Source organism: Rhipicephalus sanguineus, chromosome 7, assembly GCF_013339695.2.
Source record: "Rhipicephalus sanguineus isolate Rsan-2018 chromosome 7, BIME_Rsan_1.4, whole genome shotgun sequence".
In the NCBI taxonomy this organism is placed as follows: domain Eukaryota; kingdom Metazoa; phylum Arthropoda; class Arachnida; order Ixodida; family Ixodidae; genus Rhipicephalus; species Rhipicephalus sanguineus.
This window is the reverse complement of record NC_051182.1, coordinates 131,684,446-131,696,983: the sequence shown is the minus strand read 5'-3', so window position 1 is coordinate 131,696,983 and position 12,538 is coordinate 131,684,446. Positions and strand designations below refer to the sequence as shown.

The 12,538-nt window shown below is 48.1% G+C and overlaps 1 protein-coding gene across 1 annotated transcript; it reads left to right on the top strand.

Moving 5' to 3' along the window:
* The first annotated feature begins 4,864 nt into the window (after nucleotides 1-4,864).
* On the top strand, nucleotides 4,865-8,396 carry LOC125759154 (uncharacterized). Its single transcript, XM_049417513.1, has 3 exons — nucleotides 4,865-5,891; nucleotides 6,981-7,200; nucleotides 7,732-8,396. Exons 1-3 carry the CDS (start codon nucleotides 4,947-4,949, stop codon nucleotides 8,394-8,396), a joined length of 1,830 nt encoding a protein of 609 aa, XP_049273470.1. The 5' UTR covers nucleotides 4,865-4,946.
* Nucleotides 8,397-12,538: the final 4,142 nt, after the last annotated feature.

The window sequence follows — 12,538 nt, the reverse complement described above, 5'->3', positions numbered from 1 at the left end:
AATCCTCCCTACACTCACATCAAACACCACAACTCACGCGCTTAGAACGCGAATTAGAGATAATGCGGGTAAGGATAGGCGACCTAGAACGCGAAAATAGACAACTAAAAAAGCAACAAACGCAGCGACCGCAACAAGACTCTAAACCAGCCCAGAGTGGCCAGAAATCGCAGACGCAACCGAATTCAGGAGGCGACTCATTAATTACCTTGTCGATGCTGAAAGAAACATTGAAGGAAGTTATACCGACAGTTATAGAGCAAGTCATGATAAAGGTAGATAGAAAGCTAGAGATTCTGGACAAGAAAATCCAGGCACAACACATTGAATTCACGAAAGCCTTGCGAAAGCACGCCACAGGCGCCAACATCAGAGAAAAAGCAGAGAAAGTTTACAACAGGCCCGGTTTGTCGGCCATGAACCAGGAGACGCATAATGGCTAAATATCAAACGCAGCAATCAGAAGAGTGCGAAATATGGCAGTGGAACTGCCGTGGTTTCCGGCGTAAAAGAGGGCAACTGTTGCAGCTGGTGGTGTCGCAACAAAGGCCACCAGCTGTCATAGCAGTCCAGGAAGCCGGAACACATCCAAAATTACGGGGCTACGAGACTTATAGTACCGGGGACGCAGAATGGAAAGTTGCAACATTAGTCGATAACGCAATTACAGCAATACGCCATAAGCCCATAGAAGGGACGGATATCCCGCATCTCATAACAGAAATTGCCTACAAAGGGAGCCATGGCAAGAGCGCCTTCGTACTTAATATCTATAGTCCCCCGCGACAAAAGAGAGCAACGTTCGACAAGCTCTTTCAAGAGACAGCAAAACTGGCGAAAGGGAATCCACTAATCATAGTTGGGGACTTTAATGCCAGGCATGCAAGCTGGGGATATAAGATCCAAGACACCAAAGGCCAGAATATCGCAAGACAAATAGAGGCACTGGGAATGACACTGTTAACGGACCCTGCAATCCCAACGCGAACAGGGAACACCATATCCATGGACACAAGTCCGGACTTGACCATAGTACAAAACTGCCACAGCGTGGACTGGTGCAACACCATTGAAAACCTGGGCAGTGATCATTACATACTAAGCACCACAATCCGCACGGGCCGAATCCGCAAACACATCGGCACAGCTAAAATAACAGACTGGCATGCATATAGAAAATCACTAAAAGTGCACATGACTGCCATAGACGACTTGGACGAGTGGTGCAAAGTAATCCGAAATGAAAAGCAAATGCACACCAAAACTGTCGCTAGAACAGACGACACCCCTGAAGTAGACGCTCACCTCCTCCACCTGTGGGAAGCAAGAAGGAACCTCACTAAAAGATGGAAAAGGCAAAAACGAAATAAGAAACTCAAAGCGAAAATTAAAGAAATAACGCAGCAAGCCGAAGAGTATGCTAATCAACTCGCGACAGCCAACTGGGAACAATTCTGCGATTCACTAAATGGAACCCTAGGAACAGCGAAGACATGGAATATCCTCAGAGCCATGATTGACCCACTGAAAACTAAACGCGAAGGACAAAAATCTTTAGAAAGATTATTGCACACATATCCAGGCACACGAGACGACCTCCTTCGAGACATCTATACCAAGTGTTTCGGAGCCCAAGCCATCACAGCCCCTTACCAGGCTAAATACACTGGGCTCCCAAACTCAGAACTGGATGCGCCTTTCACGCATGCCGAGGTAAGAGCGGCAATCGTCAGCATGAAACGCAACACAGCGCCTGGGGCGGATCAAATCACCAATGCTATGATTCGCAACATGAATGATGAAGCCATCACAGCGCTTCTAAACTTCATTAACAAACACTGGGTGAATGGCACAATACCTCAGCAATGGAAGCATGCTGTGATAATCATGATACCAAAACCAGGAAAGAAATTGGCAATAGAAAACCTCAGGCCGATCTCTCTTACATCGTGCTTAGGCAAGGTGTTTGAGAGATTAATAAATACCAGACTTCAACGGCATCTTGAACAAAACAACTTGTTGCCAAACACCATGTTTGGTTTCCGCCCAAACCTCTCGACACAGGACATCCTTCTACTTTTAAAGGAGGAAGTACTAACAAATGTTCCAACAGCAGGAGAAAACATTGTCATGGCCATCGACATAAAAGGCGCATTTGACAACGTAAGCCATAAGGCCATACTAGATGGGCTAGCAGAAACGAACTGCGGTCAAAGGACGTACCAATACGTCCAAAACTTCCTTACTAAAAGAACCGCTGTCATCAAAGTAGGAGAAGACGAATCTAAAGTCTTCCACCCACCGAGCAAAGGCACACCTCAAGGCGCTGTGATCTCGCCTACGCTTTTCAATATAGCTATGATTGGTCTAGCCAGAAACCTCAAAGATATTCCAGACATCCGACACTCCTTCTATGCGGATGACATCACTATATGGACAACCAAGGGTAGCCTGGCAGAAAAAGAAGAGCGGCTCCAATTTGCAGCTAAAACAATCGAAGAGTACACTAGAGAAAGGGGACTTCAGTGCTCAGCAGACAAATCGGAACTCATTCGATTCTCCAAAAGTAAAAAACAAAGGACAGACCCGAGCCTTCGCCTTGAGGTCAAGTTAGAAGGCAATATTATTCCAGAGAAAACGACCGTTCGAATCCTAGGGATGTGGCTACAGTCCAATCAGCGATGTCTCCACACACTGAACATGATTAAACGAACAGCTCAACAAATTGTTCGTATGATAGTCCGAATAACGAACAATCGTGCTGGACTGAAAGAGCAAGACGCGCTTCGTTTGGTAAAGAGCTTAGTCATCAGCAGACTAACGTACTCGCTACCCTACCACAACATGAACAAAGAGGAGAAAGAAAAAGCCGACAAAATAATAAGGATGGCGTATAAAGCGGCTCTGCGACTACCACAAAGCACTTCAACTGCGAAGCTGTTAGCGCTTGGACTCCACAATACCTTTGATGAGTTGGCTGAAGCGCAAGTGACCACACAGATTAACCGCCTGCTACAGACGCCAACCGGCAGAGAACTTCTTCAGAGGATCGGTCTCGGTGGACAAGTACAGGCACATGGAAGAGCTAAGGAATTGTCGTGCTTAGTCAGAGCCTGGTACAAGATATGTCCCCTACCGAAGAACATGGATCCAATTCTACATGCTGGAAGGCGTAAAGCAAGAGCAGCTTACATAGATAAAAGACAAAATATTTGAATACGGCAAGATTTACAGACGCAGCACCATATCAGACTAATGCAAAAAATATGGTGCCTGTGGTCACAGACCGAAAAGGAAACATTACAAGTTGTGCCTCCATAGCCCAAGCCTCCATTACAGAAGCGGAGGAGATAGCGCTAGCACTGGCAATCAAGGAGGGCAGGGAGCGAAAAGCCCCACTGACAATAATCACGGATTCGAAGGCTGCATGTAGGAACTACGAAAGGGGTAGAATATGTACGAAGGCCTTCCAAATTCTAACCAAAGCTCCTAGAGATTTTCCAATTGAATACACCCAAACGATTATCTGGGCGCCAGGGCATGCGGGCGTCACCGGGAACCAGTTTGCGGATGAGGCGGCTCGAGGCTTCACAAATCACCGAGCTTCCTTGCACACTGCAATAGAGGACCCAACGCCCCTAGAACCTAATTTTGCTACAATTCTACAGTATTACAGGGAGAATAGAAAACTCTATCCAGCACCGCATAAGAACCTCACAGCAATGGAATCTGCGGCGTTACGCAGACTCCAGACAAACACATACACGAACTTACACAGGCTACATGTATTCTACCCCACAGCATACAGAGATATATGTCCGTGGTGCGGGGCCCCACCAACTCTGTTTCACATTACATGGGAGTGTACACTTCACAACGAAGAACACCACAACATGAATAACACAGAGGAAAAATGGGAGGCACTGCTGTCCAGCTCGGCCTTTGATGATCAGCTTTGTCTGATCCAACGGGCAGAGAAGATGGCAAGGGCCAGCGGAGCCCTGGAATAGGGGCCCGACCATTTGCTTTGCTCCGCGTTATACGCAAATAAAGTTTCTCTCTCTAGAAGTATTGGAGCCGTTGCACAGCTACATAAAAGAGCGATTGCTAGCGGTATTTTTAAACATAGTTTGGAGGCTCTTGTTAACTAGGTGTGTAAGCACATCTAAGGGCTTGCTTGACAATAGGCGAATAACTAGTATATTGGAAGGCGCAAATCAACTACACCGCGTCCAATAAAAGCAGAGACTTAAAATGTAGCAACAGCTGTAGTGAAGCCATGATCCAGTAAAATATGTTCAGTGAACTGAAAGTACTTCTTCCGAGCTGCTCTAATCCGTATTGTATTCTCCTGGATTAACAACAATAACTGAGGACAGTGTAACGGGCGATCAACAAGGCAACACTGTGTACAACCAACAGAGCAACGCCTGGCAACGCTGTACGCAAGCGTTCCTTTTGCTATCAATAAACCAGTGTTCTTGTGTCCACCACCGTGTGCAGACGCTTTCTACAAGACGCTCGATACATGGTGTCAGAAGTGGGACGCCACGATGACTGAACTACGCCCGCCCGAGCCACTGCAATTAGGCGACAACGCAGCGGCGTCCTGGCAGACATTCAAGCAACGCATCGAGCTGTACCTGATAGCTACGGAGCCCATCAAACCACGCAGTAAGGAGCAGAAAGCTGCAATTTTTTTGCACGTCGCCGGGCAAGAAGCAATTGATGTGTTCAATACCCTGAACCTGACGCCGGAGGAAGCTAAAGACTACGACGCTTTGGTTAAAGCGTTTGAAGCCTACTGCTTGCCCAAGTGTAATGAGACTTACGAACGCTACGTGTTTCGCTCGCGTCGTCAGGCACACGGAGAGCCATTCGAACAGTTCTTTCGGGATTTGCAGCTCAAAGCAAGAACGTGCAACTTTGGTGATTTACGAGACTCCATGCTGAGGGACCAAATCGTGTATGGCATTTCTAGCGCTTCCCTGCGTGAAAAACTTCTTCGCAAGAAGGACCTGACCCTCGTCACAGCAGTGGAATACTGCAAGGCTGAGGAACTTGCTGAATCGCAAAATAAAGCGTGGGCTGAGGAAAACAAGATTGAACCTGTTTCAAGAACGCCACTTAAGAAGGTACGAAAAAAATGCCGGTACTGCAACTTGTCACACGCGCCAAGAAAGTGTCCGGCGTACGGCAAAATATGCAACAACTGCATGAAGCCTAATCACTTCGCCGCCTGCTGTACGAGCAACCGAGCAGCAGTGGATGACGTGGTCGACGGAGTGGAGAGTGACGGTGACTTCGACGTTCTGGAGATCAGGTCAACGGAAAGCAAGCGTGGACACGAAAGTCGCGATTGGGTTGTAACAACGAACATTGAAGGAAAGCAGGTGCAGCTGAAGGTCGACACCGGAGCGCAGGCCAACTTGCTGCCGCGTTCGCTGTTCAACAGGCTCGGTACTAAACAGCAGCCGTACCCCACGAGGAGCATCTTGCGTCATTATGGGGGTGGTGAAATACCACACTGTGGAAAGGTTCGCCTCGCCGTGCAGTTAGACAAGCGGCACGTTCTGCTGGAGTTCTTCGTAGTAAAGAAGAAGCAAGCAATTTTGGGCCTCGAGGCTAGTGAGCAACTTGGTCTGGTCAACAGAGTCAACGCGGTGGACAACAGCGACGGTTACGCAAGCCTAAAGCAGACATATCCAAGACTATTCACCGGCATTGGAAGGACGCGGCACGAGTACAAAATGGTGCTTCGAGAGGACGCTGTCCCCGTAGTACAGCCAACCCGGCGCGTGCCTTACGCACTCAGAAAGCCACTCAAGAAAGAGCTCGACCGGATGTGTGCCGCGAACATCATTGAGAAAGTGGAAGAGCCGTCGGACTGGGTAAGCCCCTTGGTTATCGTGAGGAAGAAAAATGGAGACTTAAGAGTTTGCATGGACCCGCGGGCAATTAACAGGGCAGTGAAAAGAGAACACTTTCAGTTGCCATGCCGGGAAGAAATCGAGGGTGAGCTAGGGCAAGCAAAGTTTTTCAGCAGACTTGATGCAAACAGCGGTTTTCATCAAATTCCTTTAGATAGAAAGACTTCAGAAATCTGCACATTCAGCTCCCCGTTCGGTCGTTATCGGTATCTCCGATTACCGTTCGGTATTTCATCTGCACCCGAAGTTTTCCAGCGTACCATGAGCCAGATATTCGATGACCTCCCAGGAACGCGTGTGTACATTGACGACGTGCTTGTGTGGGGTTCTAGCAAAAAGGAACACGATGAACGCCTGCACAAAGCGCTAGCAAGGGCACAGGCTGAGGGCCTTACCTTGAATGCGGAAAAGTGCATTTTCGGACAAACTGAAATCACCTTCTTGGGCGATAAAATTAGCTCCAAAGGTATTGAGCCTAATCCCGACCTGATAAAGTGCATCTTAAACCAACCTGCGCCAAAGACCAAGAAAGACGTCCAGCGCTTCCTTGGAGCAGTTAACTATTTTGGAAAGTACTTGCCACTGTTGTCAGCCCACACTGAGGCCTTGCGCAGCCTAATCAGGAACGATACAATTTTCGAGTGGACGCAGGTTCACGAGCGTGAGTGGGAACAACTCAAGATGATGCTGACGAAAGCGCCAGTCTTGGCTGTTTTTAATTCCGAGCTTCCCACGAAACTGTCGACGGACGCGTCTGCGTTTGCACTCGGAGCGGTCCTTTTCCAACAACATGGACGCGATTGGCGTCCCGTCGGATACGCGTCGCGAGCACTCACAGAAACCGAGCGAAGGTATGCTCAAATAGAAAAAGAGGCATTAGGCATAACATTCGGCTGTGAAAAGTTTAACGATTATGTCACTGGAAGACATATTGCTATCGAAACTGACCACAGTCCATTGTTGGCGATTTCAAAGAAAGAAATAGGTGACATGCCACCGCGTCTGCAGCGGCTATTTCTTCGGCTGCTGAAATATGAATTTGATTTGCAGTATGTTCCAGGCAGCAAATTAGTTGTTGCTGACACCTTGTCAAGAATCCCAGCCCAGGAACACCCAGGCAAGGGCACAACAGATGTTGAAATTCATGCTGTTGGCGTCCTTACTTCAAGTGTGGGTCCAGCCACTCTCTCCCGTCTGCAGGCAGCAACGGCCAGTGATGAAACGCTGCAAGATGTCATTTCGAGATTGCGGTCGTCAATCTCAGTAGAGGGTGAGCTAAAGTCCTCCACAGCAGAGCTTACTGTAGTCAACGGAATACTGCTGAAGGGAACCAAAGTAGTGGTACCTGCAACCATGCGAACGGAGATGCTGAGACGAGTGCACCAAGGGCATCTCGGGTTAGGGAAATGCAAATCGAGGGCCCGTAAGTTGATGTATTGGCCAGGAATGGCAGCAGATATTGCCCATTTTATTGACAGGTGTGACGTCTGTAAGAAGTTTGCTTATCGGCAACCTGACGAGCCCCTTCTTCAGCGCGCCGTCCCTGACTTGCCGTGGGCTAGAGTTGGTGCAGATCTTTTCCAGCATGCTGGAAAGAATTTCTTGGTTGTCTACGACGCCTACTCTAATTTTCCTGAAGTCGAACAGCTAAAGGAGACCTCAGCAACAGCTGTCATTCAGAAACTACGTCAGATCTTTGCAAGGCACGGGTTACCATTAGAAGTTTGTAGTGATGGCGGCCCTCAGTTCGCGTCAAAAGAGTTCAAAGATTTTGCGGCTCGATATGACTTCAAACATACAATTTCAAGTCCGCATTTTCCCAAATCCAATGGACTCGCCGAGAAGGGCGTCCAAGTGGTCAAGCGGATTCTGGACAAGACGGAGAGGAGTAAAGAGGATTTCTATTTAGGCCTTCTGAACTACAGGGTGTGTCCTCTTGAGGATGGCCGGTCGCCAGCAGAGCTGCTGATGGGACGAAGTCTCAGAACGCTGCTTCCAGATTTCTCAGTGTCACCCCCAAGGCCCGTGCGAAAACATGTGCAAACAAAGACCCCAAGAAGGTCACTTGCTCTATTACAGAAGGGAGACGTCGTCCGCGTTCTCAATCATGGTAGATGGGAAATAAAAGCACAAGTCCAAGATCTCGTGGCGCCAAGGTCGTACACCGTTCTGACAGAAGACGGCCGGGTTTTCCGTCGAAATAGACAACACCTCCGCAAAACGCCAGAAGCGTTCTGTCGATTATCCCATTACAACGCCGACGACAGCGACGACACCTCCGATTCATCTACAAGTGGAGCCATACCGCACGGGCCAGAACCTCCGCAGGCTACGCACGACCGACCGCCAGCCGGCACATCAGGCTTACCGAACAGTGACGATTTCTACCGACGATCCACCAGACCACAAAGACCACCACCTCGCCTGGCCTACACTCACGGATTCCAGCAGAGTGAAACAGCCTAGGAGAGAGGACAGTTACCGACCGGCGTTAAATGTCTTCTGTATTTTCAGTGTTTTTTGTGTGATTCGCCTTCAAAGAAAGGAGGATGTAACGGGCGATCAACAAGGCAACACTGTGTACAACCAACAGAGCAACGCCTGGCAACGCTGTACGCAAGCGTTCCTTTTGCTATCAATAAACCAGTGTTCTTGTGTCCACCACCGTGTGCAGACGCTTTCTACAAGACGCTCGATACAGACAGCAATCTCATAATTCAGCGGTTCAGAGGCGAATGTTTGAGTAGGGCACAGGGAAAAAAACGTACAATATCGCGCAATCTCGGATGCCCAGTGTGCCCGGCAGCACGCCGTCTGGCAAAAAAGACGAAGCTTGCGGAGTGGTTGATATCTGCTCCGACAGGTGCCGCCAGCCTACCAGCCGATCTTATTTTATTCTCCTGTACGACGACAACCCGCAAAAGCATGCGCACAAACAAAAAGAATTCGAAAACGATCACCGATAAGCGTAAACTCGGGCAGTGTGGTTGTGTCTTCAGGGGTGAAGTTACAGCCGCAGACACGTGGATCGTGGCATTGAACGGATTGCGAGAGCCAGATGCCTCGCAAACATTGCACGATGTCGCAGCTTTACAAGTCACCAAATGATAGATATGTGGTACACAACACGGCTAGGGCAATTCATTCTGTCCAAGAAAAGACACCTCGAGATAAACACTGTCGCTCAGCTCACGTAAACACGGAGCACGTTGTAACACAGGCAGACGACGCTCGCTGCCCACGGGAGGTTCGGTGACGTGGACTGGATATATCCAATCAGATCAGCCGCCTGCGTGACGTCGCGCTTTCAAGACGACGTGCACTGGAAGTGAGCGGTTTGAAAACGCGTTTGGCTGAGCCGCTGTGATCGGTGGCGATTCGCAGCTTTAAAGCCTTGTAATAAATTATACAGTTTACGCACAGAGCTTAAATCGGTCTGTAAATGATCGTTAGGACTTACTCTACCGGCCCAATGTGTTCGTACAACATCGTCAAAGCCGTTTCGGGGTCCCTTTAAGTTACGCGTCTGGTAGAAATTTAGGCAGTGAGACGAAGACTTTGAATTATGTCAAATATTCCTCATTTTTGCACCTTGAGCTCTCTTATTCGGACTGCCTCCTTTTAACGAGTCATCACTACAAGGAAGTCAAGCAATTTAACACGCATGACTGCAGGTTGAGACACGAGGGTTACAGGCATATACAAATCAATTTGGACGTCATCCTATTTTCTAGCATGAACTAGCTCGATAAATAATCGAGTCTGAAAAAGTGATATATACATGAACAAAATTAAGGCAACTTCGCAGTAGTGGTGCCAAGCCTGAAGGAAGTGCGGAGCTAGGCGGCCTTCTTTGCTTATCTTTAGCTTTCGCTTTCTTTCTTCCTCTTTATCTTTCTTTTTCTCTCTTCTTTCTGTTTCTTCTATTTCTTTTCTGTCTCTGTGGCAGAAATACTCCCCAAATAGTTGATGTTTTCTTAGAGTGTGGGTTATCTTTGTGCTTCGTCTGACTGCCGAAGTGGATCTCAGAGGCCACGAAGAATGAAGCGCGCGGTTGAGATCTTCTCCACCAGGTCGCGCAATGATCCCTGATCCTCACTTTTAGCGCGTGCCAAAGAGCGGGAAAAAACGATGGCTATGGGGGAAAGGCTTAAGTCAGCCGAGGAGGGGTTAGCAAAGGTAGCAAGCGACAGAGGGAACAGAGGGGTACCGACCCCTACAGTGGTAGACGCGAAGGGGGAAACAGGTTTGGAAAAGACAGGTGCAAGGGTCACAGGACCTAGCTTCCGCGAAGTAGTTTTGGGAAGGGGAGGGGACAATACAGCAGCAGTGGCACGCGCTAATAACCGAGGCAGTGGCCAGGTGCGGGAGAGTCCAGCAGAAAAGTCGGAACACGTGATAATCGCCGGGGACTCGAATTTAGTTAGATGCGCAGAAGCAGTCAAAGAAAGGGTGAGAGGCGACAAACGAGTTTTAATAGGGAAGTTCCCGGGACATGGGATGGGATCAGTGATGAGACAAGCTAGCGCAAAACTCGCAACTAAGGCTAATGGACGTAACCTCGTGATAATCGCGGGAGGTCTAAACGACGTCTTGAATGAAGAATCAGCCGAACTAGCGACCACATTAGCGAAAGGGGTAGATGACATGCGCGCCATTTCCCCTCAGGTGCAGATAGTGGTATGCACAATACCGGAGGTACCGGTGCGTGACGTCAACCTGCAAAGAGCGGTTGTCGACGCAAACAAAGAGATATGGCATATGAGTCGAAAGAAAGGCATCGAGGTAGTGGAAATAAACAGAGAGGTGCACAGGTGGGGTGGTTTTCAAAGAGACGGAATACACTTCGATAGGAGGCTTGGTCATGAGGTGGGTTGGCGACTTGCGGGACGCGCAGTAGCTTTTTTGGGGGGCACGCGGGCCCTTCGGTGCCCAGGGTAGCTTGTAATGAGGAAAACAACCAGGGGGACTCTTTGACAGGCAGTATAGCGAAAAACCAGAGAAAAGTTAAAAGAAGGGAGAAGGCGCGTGTTGCAATTAGTTACATTAACATGCAGGGTGGCAGAAAAAAGGAAAAATGGTTAGAGATTGAGGGACAGTTAAACAAGGAACAGATAGGTGTTTATGCGGTTACAGAAACACACCTTAGAGACTTGGAAGAGCACCACATATTGACAATTATATTGGGAAGGATGTAACAGGATCACATCAGAAAGGAGAGGTGGGGGTGTTGGAATGCTAATTCATAGCAGAACAAATGGGATAGAGTGAAGCAGACGTGTTCAGAGCACCTTTGGGTTTCGGGCACAGTAGGTGGAAAGAAAACGTGGCTAGGTGTAGCATACTTGTGGACGGGGAATAACTGCAGAGAAAAGAATCTGGAGATAGTGAAATGCATAAGCACCGATATTAAAGAATTTGGTCATGATGCCGAAATAATCCTTCTAGGGGACATGAACGCTCACATTCGTGACCTTGACGGATATTCAGACACCAATGGCAAGTTATTGGTAGATCTCTGCGAGCAACATAGTCTTGAGATAGTTAACGTGGGGCCGAAGTGTGAGGGGCAGATCACGTGGGAAGTCGGAAACAGGCAATCGAGCATTGATTATTGTCTCATGACAGAAGGAATATATGACAAACTTAGAGAGATGAGAATAGACGAGGAAGGCATTAACAGCTTGGGTAGTGATCATAAACGCATAATATTACAAATGGGATATAAAACTGAAAATAAGAACATAGAATCAAAATTTGGCAGCTTGTATCTAAATGACAAACAAATAACGAATGTAGCCGCAAGAGTCGAAGAAAAAGTAGACGAACTGCCAGGCAAAGACTGGAAGTATAGTGAGCTGCTACATATAATCACAAAAGAAATGGAAAAAGAGAAGAAAGCTATTTGTTGGAAAGGAAAGAGAAAGCCAAAAAGTTGGTGGAACAAAGAAATCCGGGAGGCGATCGAGAAGCGACGTGAGGCATCACGGGAGCACAGACAGGCAAAAAAAGAGAAGCGGCCACAGGACGAAGTCAACCAAATATGGGAAATATATTTAGAGCAAAAATCCATCGTGCAGAAATTAGTCGAGGCAAAAATTAAAGGTGAAAGTGAACGCTGGATGACAGAGATTCGCGAAAAGAAGAAGGCCGCGCCTAGGATATTTTGGAGCCACCTAAAAGCGCTGGGTAGGAAGTCTGTCACAATGCAACAACGTTTGGTAGATGAAGGAGGAAATCAATTGGAAGGGCATGAAGCGCTAGGTTACATCCGAAAGATAACAGCCGATTCGTTTAAAAAGGTCACCCAGGGGATTCCCCCGGTAGGTAATAGTACGCAAAGGAGTGCAACTGACGAAGATGTAGTACTAGAGAATTTCAATTGGAAGAAGGCCGAAGGAAAAATTCCTAAGCGCACTACTCCGGCTTAGATGGGGTTCCCGTCAGCCTCATTAACGAACTCGGACATAACACTAAAGAAGCACTGCTGAAAGCCGTAGAAAAGTGCTTACAGGAGCGGGAAATACCAGACAGTTGGCGAAAAAGTAGAATGAACTTAATCTATAAAGGCAGGGGAGAAAAGGATAACATTCGCTCGTATAGCCGCT